The sequence below is a fragment of the Phalaenopsis equestris genome, unplaced genomic scaffold (assembly GCF_001263595.1).
Source record: "Phalaenopsis equestris unplaced genomic scaffold, ASM126359v1 Scaffold000803, whole genome shotgun sequence".
NCBI classification, from domain to species: Eukaryota; Viridiplantae; Streptophyta; class Magnoliopsida; order Asparagales; family Orchidaceae; genus Phalaenopsis; species Phalaenopsis equestris.
In genome coordinates, this window is record NW_018165243.1 from 405,175 (window position 1) to 417,604 (window position 12,430).

General features: G+C 36.0%; 1 protein-coding gene across 1 annotated transcript; it reads left to right on the forward strand.

Moving 5' to 3' along the window:
• Positions 1-7,991: 7,991 nt before the first annotated feature.
• Positions 7,992-9,056, forward strand: LOC110031373 (senescence-associated protein 13-like). The gene is made up of 4 exons (XM_020734542.1): positions 7,992-8,184; positions 8,292-8,499; positions 8,582-8,796; positions 8,974-9,056. Coding segments are annotated over exons 1-4 (504 nt in total). The 5' UTR covers positions 7,992-8,104; the 3' UTR covers positions 8,975-9,056.
• The last annotated feature ends 3,374 nt before the right edge of the window (positions 9,057-12,430 follow it).

A 12,430-nucleotide genomic window follows, 5' to 3' on the forward strand; every position in this document is an offset into this window, starting at 1 on the left:
GTCGATCGTTATAAATTTCAAAGTTACCATAACATTTAGGGTTTAGGGTTTTTGCACTATAAGAAAGGTTTGTTCAGAAAGAAATAAAACTTGTAGAGATTTATAAAATATTTGTTGGAGAGAATAAATAGGACATGTGGATTATTTACTCATGGAATGTAGCCGGTTGAAGTTGTTATTTTGATGGTTGATATAATCAACATGTTAGATGACGTAAAATTGCAAGCAAAAAAAATCTCTTTACTTGTTTTAGTGGTCAACGTTCAAATTGAAATACAAGTTGAGTAGTATTGGACAAATAGACTTTGTGATTGGGCAGCTAAGCCTAGTTGAGATTTAATCTAAAGAAGATTGGGCAAGTTCATCATCAACTTTATCCTTATTGTTCTATCGAGTTGTATTGCTCTATGCAAATCTTACTCAAACTATATTCAATAAATATTAAAATGTACAAAAATGATATAGTAGATAGATTGCCATCTTCGATCTTCTAATAATGCTAAGCAATTGTCTTATGGTGCCAACCAATAATTAAAAAATTTTGGTGTCCATTATCCACCAACACTAAACTTTCATATTCTTAGTTGTTGGGACTCTGACCATGCCAAATCCTTCCAATTAAGCCTATTGCAAACTATTAATTTGTTTCTTTGTTATGGGAAAGGGCTTCTTGACAATCATTTTTTTCTTTCAGGACTAGTTGGTAAACCCTCAAACTCAATAGTTTGAAAATTTTCATTTTATTTCTAACCAATGTACCATGTATTCACGCACATCTTTCTTGCCAATCTTTGACAATTGTTAGTAAGAGTATTTTTATCGAATCAAGCTCAATGATTATTTTTTGCATAAATTTCACGTAAAAATCTCATCTCTTATACGCCACTCACAATTTATATATTTGCATCTGTATATTTTTTTTCTTACACTTCAAAAACATGAAACACCTCCACATTTCACATATTCAAGCATACAAAATACTAACAATAATAACTCAAGTCAAGGTGCATCTAACTAACTCCCTTGGAACAATCACATGCTATTAGTGACCGATATTGAGACACATTTCATTTATGATATGTCACTATACTACAACTTTTAGTAATATTACATTGGCGAGTATTCCTCGGAATCATATAAAGAGAGCACTTGTTTTCGTCCATCTGTTCGCTTATGAGTCTGACATTCGTACGAAGAAAAAAAAAACCATGCACTGCCTATCAGATCAAATCATGAGTCCCACATTACACGTAATGTGTGGACCGATTTGCATTTTTTTCTCATAGAATATATATCTTACGTGAACTGTGCATGATTTGTTTTGTCTATCTGTCTCTGTCATTAAATGAATTAATTATCATCACATTGGACTTATGGTGTCGACTAAATTTATCAATGCATTGGCATCAGACCTTTGATTAGTAACTCTAATGACATTATTTTAGCAAGGTCCCCCTTGTCAGCCCAACTAATGATCTGATTAATTAGAGCTACTTGCTATTTAATTATGATCAAATACAAATAAAAGTCCACGTACATGCATTACATGCTGGTAAATTTTTTTTTTTTTAATAAAATAATAATAATCAAATTGACTTACCTTAAGCTATGTTTATAATTATTAACCTTAGTTATGTTGTTCTAGTCTTGAGGTTGGTCGTTATGTTTGGGCGTGCGGATGGCAGCATGGATCACACCATAGCGTGCATCCGTTGCATGGTGCGATCCACGTTTTTGAATGCACGTTCGATTCGTCGGATATAATTTTTTTCTTTTTTTTTGTGTAGAATATGCGATTTTATGAACTTCTAATCAATTAAAATGATTAACTTATTAAAATTTGAAACATTTAAGAAGCAGATCCTTGCTGAAAGTGAAAGAGAAGTAAACAATGGATAGTTTGATTGAATAATATCTAGATATATATACTTATTATAGTTTATGTATGCTCTTGTATTATTTGAATAATAGTGTTGTCAAATGATTCACCAATAATTGTGATATTCTTTTATTAGCTCTTTGTAATTATCAAGAGGCATTATCATGCATATTTTTAAAGTATTTTCTTACTGATTAGTGGGCACATGAAAGCCTTTTTAAGAGTCTGAGTTGGATCATATATTTTAATAATAAAAACAGTAAGAGATAAATAGATCTCAAAAAAGTCTCATCTATATGATTTCATGTCGTTTAATTTTTTTAGTTTAACCATACTGATATAGTTAAAAATTAAAAAATATTAAATGCAAAATTAATTAGCATTTTGATAATTAAAAAAGTCTTATGAAAAAATTAGAAGGTAACCTTCTCCCATGACACTACATATATTTTATGTTTCTCATTGAAAAGAATTGTCTTATGATCTTGCAAGTCAGCTTATGGGCATCCATGCTAAAAATAAATAACTAAGAGTGAAAGGGCACAACCACTTTAGTTTTTGGTAAGAAGTATTGCAATATTGTTCAACAATAAGAATAACAAATTAAAAGGTTATGAATGTCAGTTTGCCTTCCCTTATCTAAATGTAACATATCATAGAGCCTCTCTTGCCCAACTAGTTATTATGTTCAATGTCCTAATGATAATGAGCATATTTATTGATATTTTCTTATGTGATCGCCTTTCTCTTTCATCAATTTTTGAATATTTCTAGTGAAGCAGTACAAAACAATAGGAAACTGGTGAACCACAATATAAGTCAAATTTAGAGTGAAATTCAAATAAACAAGGTTGCTACCATTTGAATTTTTGCTTTTTAGCACTTGAACAGTAGTTGGGCTCCCATCCTATCTCTAATTAGGTTTTCCTACTACATTCCATTCTTAAGAGGCCATAGAATGATAAATACTCAATAATGAATAAGAAATCTATGCAAAAAGCTAAAGAATCAAGAGAACATGAAGTTAACAAACTTAGATCTTGAAATATAAAATCAAAATGTAAAAGGTATGGATGACAGTTCGATGACAATACTTTTAAACAATTTTAACACTATAACAAACTAGTTGTGTTTTGTGAGGATCGAATTTTATGTTGAGGTCGAGACATACTGATTTTATTTTCATTATCAAAAAACTGGGATGGATTGGCCACGACGGTGAGTAACTCTTAAGAGAATCTGAAGTTGAAAATGACACCATGAGTTTAGTGTTGAATAAAGAAATTCACAGAAAGTTAGTGAGTGGAGAATCTTAAGGGTTTTTTGTTGAATATTAAAAATAGGGGAATGAATCTACATAGAAATTCTGGAAAAGATATATTCAAGTCTAGAAGAGAAAAGTTTGGGTCAAGCAGAAGAAAATGTTGAAGTTACTGAAAAAATGACATTTTAAGAATGACTCTGAAGCTCTGATGAATTACAATGGTGGAACACAAGAAAGGAATCGCTCTACACATCTCTCCACTCAATAAATGCAAGGAGACACCCTGGCTTTATCCAAGGCGCCTCTTTTCTTGCATGCCCCAACCAAAAGATATTTAAAAATTATGCTCAAAATGATATAAGAAATGTTTATTAATTTGGGAGAAAATAAGGCATGATATATCATTGGAAAAATAACACAATCGATGAAGAATATTGTCTTTTTGAATGTAAGCAAATTTTGTTTTTTATTGATTATTTAAATTTTCTCATTGACATTTTAGCCTAACCTTATTGTTAATTTTGCTTAAATTGTCTCAGCCTTTCAAATTCTCTTGATGAAAATAATCAATGAGTTGATTTTTGAAAAAAATATACATTTTATTTTTTATGAATGAAACTATGTATAATATTTCGATTTTACTTGAATTGATTCTCAAATGTGTGGTTGCAAGCCAAATGTTGTGATGCAAAGGACTCCAAGATTTTATTCTATTTGCCAACTATTTGAGCATGATTTCTTTATGTGAAAAGATTAAAACCGACAGTTTGGGGTTTATGCTGAAAGGCCTTTTTGGGGAGCGGCTTATTTGTTTCCTTACATTACTTAATTTGTTTTGTAATAAATGTAAAAGTATTCTGGCGAGGTAGCAATTACGAAATGAAAGCCCAGCCCATTCAGGCCTTTAATTTGTTTCGTATACAATACTTATCTATATATATATATATATAGTTTAAATGGTGAATTTTAAGGTGTAAAAATTAGGCTAAATTGGTTTCTCAGGACATTTATTGCTAATGACACAATCATGGAACTGCTTAGTCTAATGAAGAAGGGATCAACTCTATAATTTCAAGCTCAAAAAGATATAGTCATGCAATTAATGTTTCATCCTATTTGTATACACACAAACACATGTATATAAAAATTTTGTTAATTTGACCCCCAGTTATTGAACTAAGGTAAAATGACACTTTTGTAATGTGGTACCGCTCACCTACCACATCTCACCTACCGCTCACCTACCTTCCACCTACCACTCTCTTGTTTCTATAAATAGAGAGGGTGTGAGGCTTAGGAGAGCAAGAGAAGAGATCTTAAACTACCACAAAGGAGGAGAGAATAGCTAGAGAGCTAGAGAGGAGGAGAGCATCTTAAGGCCTTGTATCAAGGTGTCGCTTGAGAGGGAGGCCATAGAAGGAAGATGAGGGTTCATCTCTATGTATAAGCTATGTATTCTCCATTTCTTTTGCCTTAGTGAACTATTTGATTGATTCTCACCCGTGGACGTAGATCTAGTTGGATCGAATCACGTAAACGATCTGTGTTTACTTGTGTTCTTTGCGTCTCATTTCTATGTCAGGAAGTACATATCTCACAACAATTGGCGCCGTCTGTGGGAAGATCCATACTTCTTGGCTAGAGGTGTCTGCATAAATGTGTTTGCGGCCAGCGACGAAGAAGAGGAGTTCGGTGTTCACGAACAGAGGAGCAAGCCAAACTCGAGGTACTCTACCTGACAAAGTCTCTGGCTAATAGACTCTTTCTGAAGCAGCGCCTATACTCCTTCAAATGCATGAAGACAAATATGTCTGCGAGCAGATCGACGAGTTCAACAAGATCATCGACGACCTCGAGAACATCGACGACAAGATGGACGATGAGTACAAGGCACTACTGTTGCTAAACTCTATTCCTAAGAGCTACGAGCATTTCAAGGATGTGATGCTCTATGGAAGGGTGCAAACTATTACTCTTGAGGAGGTTCAATATCTGATTAGAGCCAAAGAACTTCAAAGGAAACATGCAGGGACAAGGAAGTTAGCGGAGACAGTTTTAATGTCAGAGGAAGACCAGACAGGAAAGATTCAAGAAATGGTCAGTACATATCAAGGTCAAGCAAGGATGGCGGGAATCAGTCATCAAGGAGATGTTTCAAGTGCTATCATTGTCACAAGGACGGTCATTTCAAGAGGAACTGCCCAGACATGAGGAATAAGTACCAAGAAGAGCCAAAAGAATCAGGAGAAGAAAGTGTAGTCTCTGATGACTACGATTCTGCTGAGGCCCTGGTGATCACAGAATCTGAATCCAGTAAGGAGTGGATCCTCGACTCAGGGTGTTCTTTCTACATGTGTCCTCACAAAGACTGGTTCAAGGCACTGCAACAAGAAAATGATGGGTTCGTTCTACTAGAAGACAATAAAGCTCACAGGGTTGTTGGAAGTGGATCAATCAGGATAAGGATGTTTGATGGAGTTGAACGAGTACTGAAAAATGTCAGGTACGTACCAGTGCTAAAAAAAATCTGATTTCTTTAGGTACGCTAGAGTTAAGCGAATGCTCGTTCAAGACAGAGAATGACTGCATCAGAGTAACCAAAGGCCCTCGTATCGTCATACAATATCGTCATACAAAGTCGTCATACAAAGAGTTAGGAAAAAGGGGTTGTACTCTCTTATCGGAAAAATCGTGATTGTTAAGTTCATGTACTATTTGGACTTAACAAACTCAAGCAAGGGCTGAGGGCCCCTCATAGGTCAGGTGGAGGGAATCTTTACTTCAAAGCTTCTCAATTGAGGGTCAAGGTGGAGAATTGTTATTTTGACCCCCAATTATTGAACTAAGGTAAAAGGGCACTTTTGTGATGTGGTATCGCTCACCTACTACATCTCACCTACCGCTCACCTACCTCCCACCTACTACTCTATTGCTTCTATAAATAGAGAGGGTGTGAGGCTTAGGAGAGCAAGGGAAGAGTTCTTAAGCTACCACAAAGAAGGAGAGAATAGAAGAGAGCTAGAGAGGACGAGAACATCTTGAAGCTTTGTATTAAGGGGTCGCTTGAGAGGGAGGCCATAGAAGGAAGATGAGAGGAAGATGAGAGAAGGAAGATGAGAGCTCATCTCTATGTATAAGCTATGCATTCTCTATTTCTTTTGTCTTAGTGATTGATTCCCTCCCGTACCTCCCGTAGACGTAGATCCAGTTGAATCGAACCACGTAAACAATCTTTGTTTGCTTGTGTTCTTCGCGTCTCATTTCTATGCCAGGAAGTACATATCTCACAACAAATTTTAATTGACTTTTATCTCGCTAAATCGAGTCCACTTGTAGAAGTGGCTGAATCGAGTCCATGAGTCGAAGTGACCGAATCTATCTGACCAACCGAAGTGGTTGAATTGAGCCTACCTGCCGAAGAAGTCGACCTGGCTTATCATCATCATCCTTGAGAAAATGACTTGAACATATTTTATGTAAAGGTAGCAACTCGAGAAAGGCATCATGACTAATGAGGACTTCTGTCAATCTCTTATTAAAGACGCCGCCTGACATTATTATTTAGTCTCACCACCCAGACATCAAAGATGGTCTTCGTATAAGCAATATCTGACAATAGCCGCCAATATCTCATAATTGCAGTGATATTAACCTTCTAACATGGCATCAAAGAAAAGTCAACAATATAGTCCTTAGGTGTAATACTTAGTCAATTTTATAATCTCATATACACGAGCCAACAAGAGAAAAGAGAAGAACTTTTTTTTCCTCTTCAGCCGCCTTTTTTGAAGGGCTTTGGATCTTTATACATGTTATTTTTATGATACTTTTTTAATTTATATATTTTTATGCTTGTCATGTTATTTGTGGATTTATATGCAGGATTCAGGTTAGAAGATTTATTCGAGCTGACGAAATGAATAATTGAGCAAAGTAGACAAGCAGAGCCTAGGCGCTGAAGTGGAGGGCCTAGGAACCCAAGGAGCAAGAGTTTGATCCAAAATTCAGAGAATGTGTTATTGTCACAGTATGTAACATTCACGGCAGACAAATGACTATAGAAATCGACTTTGACTTTTGTGGCCCGTTACGACTATTATTGTTGAAACATTATTGTACATCAACTTTATAATCTCATCTTCTCTGACTAAGGAAATGAGTTAGTGATGTACTCATAATTACATTATTAATTATTTCAACTAGAACAAGTCCCGTGATATTTTCTCTTTTAATGGTTTTTCACATAAAAATTGTGGTGTCTCCCCCGGTTTCTCTTTTATTATTTGAGTTTGTACGTGTTGGATTCTTGTACAATATTAAGACGCCAAATAATTACTCTACTACCATGAATTTTCTGGCGCGCATCAACAATAATTAAGAGCAAAACTTCGGCGCATTTAAAATTGAAGGAAGCAAATACAATAAACAAATGAAACTAATATTTATTATAGATGATTTATTCTATCTGAAATTGCAACCAAATAATAAAAGTGAATGGTTCAATTTAACTTTAATCTCTCTGTAATATTGGATGTTTCAATTTTAGTTTGGCTCAACTATATTTAGTAAAGGCCTTACCGAAAGTGCTGACGAAATGTGGAAGCCGTGAGCCGCGCGAGTCGCTTGAAGTGCCGAACATAGAGGACGAGTCTTCAATCGGTTTTCGTGATTTTAATTGAGAAAAATAAAAATAAAAACAATGATTAATTCGACAATTAGTCTCCTAATCCTAATTTTCCAACAAGGCTAAGTAATTTCTCCTTCCAGACAGTCAATTCGGCTGGCCGCCCACCATTGGATTACTACCGTCGTATTCGGGTGATATTTCATTTATGGTAGCGTCATTGATGAGCCAATCAGACACCCGTACCACTTTTTTCAGGTTGCAAATAAATACATATAACTTCAAACACTCAGCGGATATCAACCAGAAGCAGCTAATCTCTGTTCACCATTTAGACATGGCGAAGATTGAGTTTGAGAGCAGATGGTCTCTTCATGGAGCCACAGCTTTGGTCACCGGTGGCTCCAGAGGAATCGGGTTGGTTTTCTACCTCTTCGCTTATCTTCTCTTCTCTCTTTGTATTATGTTATTTGAAGACAGATAAAGCCTGAATCAACTATGTTTTACAATATAATTGATTCAAGGCAAGCAATAGTTGAAGAGTTGGCTAGACATGGAGCAAAGGTGCACACATGTGCTCGGAATCAGCAAGAACTCGATAAATCTCTGCAGCACTGGCAAAGCTTGAAGCTTGATGTCACGGCCTCTGTATGTGATATTTCTTCAAGAGCAGAGAGAGAGAAACTAATGGAGAAAGTTTCTTCTTTGTTCCACGGAAAACTCAACATTCTCGTAAGTATAACAACCTTCATCTTATGCTTATACGTACGTAGTTCATTAATTAAAAATGCTGTGCTTGTATGTTTGTATGTAGATTAATAATACAGGGACGAGTTTATATAAGACTGCCGTCGAAATTACTGAAGAAGATTATAGATTTTTAATGTCGACAAATTTGGAATCTGCTTTTCATTTGAGCCAATTGGCTCACCCACTTATGAAGGCATCCGGGATCGGCAATATTGTATTCATTTCGTCCGCCGGAGGTTTAATGGCATTTCCAGTATCAAGTGTTTATGGAGCCACTTATATATATATATATAAGCTTTTCTTTTTAAGTTGCATATACTGTCTTTATTGGATTTATTTTGCATCATTTTGGTGCTATTTTCAACATATTCTAATACAAAAAATTTTATTAGTATATATTAAAAATTTGGGTATGTTGAATTAATGATGAAGCATAATTGTATGATCCAATATTTCAGGCGGAATGAATCAGCTGACGAGAAATCTGGCTTTAGAGTGGGCAAAAGATAATATTCGAGTCAACTGCATTGCACCCGGACCAATCATAACACCATTGTTATTATCTGTGAGCTTGAAAAATAGAATTAAAGATGATACACACACACACACAAACATTGATTTAACTAATCAAAACAATTAATTTGGAATTTTAATTGTTGCAGTATTTTGAAGCGGAGGGAAGCATGTCTAAAGCAGAAAATATGGGTGTACCTCTTGGAAGGATGGGAGAGCCAGTGGAGATAGCAACAGTTACCACATTCCTTGTCATGTCTGCATCATCTTATATCACCGGTCAAGTTATTGTTGTAGATGGGGGTATGACTATGGGTCGTTTTGCTCCAGAAATCTAATTGATATCGCCATTAATGCATGGATTTAGTTATTTTATCCCCTAGGAAAAGGTTGTTTGTACTAAAAAGTTGGGCTAAGCCCATAAAAAAGGTCATGTTTTCATGATCTAGGTGGTATTATTAGCTTAGAGGTCGTCATCTTTGATCTCTTGGTATTAAACTCTGTAGTTTTAAAATAAATTTCTTGTACTTGTTCTTCACAAATTTTAATAAAGATATAATATTAAGGTTGTCTTTTAAAAGTAGAGTTCAACAAAAACGTAAAATTGATGATTTTTTTGGAGGATTTTTATAGCACTTTGAATGATTTTTATGAAATGAATATGATGGAATATATAAGTTCTTAAAGTGTTGGCAGTTTGATTTGATGATATTTTCTTGAGCTTAAAGCAAGGAAATGATTCACTATTACAAGATAATATTTATTCATAGCGTGTTACCTATGCAGAAATGTTGTTTTGGTCAGTTGAGTGCAAATAGAAATGCTTATTGGAATTCCTTCTTGCAAAGCTTGAGAAATTCTTAGTTCGATATTTGGTTAAATTTGTGTTTCTAAGCCTAAGTTAAACATACCCGGTTTATTATTTTGTTCATTTGGTTTCTTTTGTACAAGTACTTTGTTACAATGACTCACAATTACTAGACCAAGACCAAGGGAAAGCAAATCAATTGGTTAGAGAAAGAAGAGGAAAGACTTCAAGAACTGAGGGGGAGGATCTTGGAGATCTTGTATCGAGGTGATTTGAGAGAGAGATCATGGCAAGATGAGAACTCATTGATTTTAGAGATCTTGTATCGAGGAGATTCAAGAGAGAGATCAGAGCAAGATGAGAGCTCATTCCTCAATATAAAAATTTTGTAATTCTTCTTTATTAACTTAGTGGATTTGATGGTTGATTTTCCTCCGTGGATGTACGTCAAATGGACCAAACCACGTAATTCTTGGGTGTTCTTGTTTCTTATTTGTATATTATCTATACTGCAGTTTTTTTGTTTCTTTCCTTTGTTTTTTTGTCTGTTGCGGTTTCACTCTCCTTCGGCTGTCAAGGAGGTGTTTGACATTTATTTTTTATTCCTATTCGGCAATCCAGTTCTTGGTTTTTTTCTGGTGTTTGGCAGTACAATTCTTAGTTTTCTTGAGGTGTCAAGCGGTCATGGTTTTTCTTCAGCATACTTAAAAGTTCTTCATTGGTGCTATACAAAGATATACCCTATAAGGTCCATTCAGCCACAACAACAAAATCTGGCTGCACAAAATACAACACTGAGGGGACTACCTCCTAGTCACAGAATATCTCCCTCGAGGTCTAAGGATTTTAGGTGAGGGAGGTCGAGCGCCCATAGGCACCGCAAGCATTGGGGCAACTGAGGTGCCATTGACCCCTACGCTTGATTGATCATTCCCTCCCTCGTCTGTGAACTCGTGAATGCCTCCAACCAAAATTTTTTAAAAATAAAGGGAGTTATTCACATGTGGCCTTTCATCCTATCCTCTCTTTTTAATAAGGATTAATTTATCGATTCTCACATTTTGAACAACAAAAGTGAATGGAGAGATCAAATGAAAATAACCACCCATACCTATCAAAACCTTATCTACTCTGACTTCTTGACCTTCAGCCAGAATAATGTCCAATTCATTTTGGGCAGTGTCATTGAACTCCTAGTCTTCTGTCATCATTCGACCATATATTAGGAAGGAGAGGACCTTGTCGATGACAGAATGAGGAACTTATGCACGTTGAGTGTGGCATCCATGACCCTATAATCCTATTAGGAAAGGTTGTAAGAAGGCTTCTCCTTGACCAATATAGGTGTGTGGGCAAGACTACCGTAAGGTGGCTTCTCTTTGACCAATATAGGTGTGTGGGCTGGACTACCGTAAGGAGGCTTCGATTTAACCAATATAGGTGTGTGGGCGGAACTACTGTAAGGAGGTTTCTCGGCTTGGCCAATATAAGTGTGCTGGCGAGACTATCATAAGGAGGCTTCGCCTTGCCAATAAGCCAACTCCTCTTCAGAGAAGTGAATTACAACTTACACTTCTAATCCTTCACTTTCGAGGCCTTGGTAGTGGATCGTAATCCTTGAGAAAAATTGGACAAATCACTTCGGGTAGGTGTGCTAAAAAAACGGATGGTTGAACATGCTAATGACGATCTTATTCTCTGAGAAAAATCGACCAAAGGATATCCATCCGCCACATGAATATCACCACGATCATGATGATCAAATTCAACATTACTTATGCTGAATAATCCCATAGAACCAACAGATGCTAATTAATTCTTCACAGAGGAGAAGCCTAAAACCAAGCTGGAACTGATTTTCATAGAATAACAGTTGCATGGCACGAAACGTATTCACCCTCTCATTTTTCCTGGAAACCATCAGCTTGACAAAAGAGATAAAGAAATAGATTGTTTAGTCGTGGTCGACCTGTTCCTGATCTGTATTGAACAATGCGACCATATCACCCCTAATGAAGTCCATAGGGTTGTGGTGAATGAAAGAATGTTGAATAGAAGAAGATATGATTATTCTAGTGTGAAAGAGACACTTGAAGAAATTGACAATAAACATTATCTTCATGCTCAAAAGCTCATATTTATGGTGGTGAAGAAAACATAATCGCCAAAGACAATGGGTAAAAAAGACAAAAAATACATATTGTCAAAAGTAATATGGGAAGCATTGAAGTAGAAACAACATCATAAATTATTTACACACAAGAAGGGATGCAGCAAATTCATTATCAAATTTATTACAAGTCCAACATTAATGATTACATTAATTTGAAGAAAGAAAACCACCCATGTTGGGGTCAGGCATTGTCTTTGATTTTTTAGTATGTAGCAAGCCTACTTAGGCCAGATAACCAGTCATTTTGGCAGCAACACCAGCATCCACCGCGGGAACCGGGGTGTCATTCGATCAAAGATCTGTCGCCCTGTGACTTGCACGAAGCCCTTCTCTCCCGCATCCTCGACATTCGTCACTCGACGACCCTCTCCGTTGTCAGGTAATTCGAATCCCTCCATGTCCCCACCAAGTTTTTCAGA

Bases quoted from the DNA above. Each gene is read 5' to 3' on its own strand.
- LOC110031373 (XM_020734542.1), top strand. From the start codon at position 8,105: ATGGCGAAGATTGAGTTTGAGAGCAGATGGTCTCTTCATGGAGCCACA. The intron at 8,185-8,291 runs GTTGGTTTTCTA...AATTGATTCAAG, and splicing joins GGTGGCTCCAGAGGAATCGG to GCAAGCAATAGTTGAAGAGT. The intron at 8,500-8,581 runs GTAAGTATAACA...GTTTGTATGTAG, and splicing joins ACGGAAAACTCAACATTCTC to ATTAATAATACAGGGACGAG.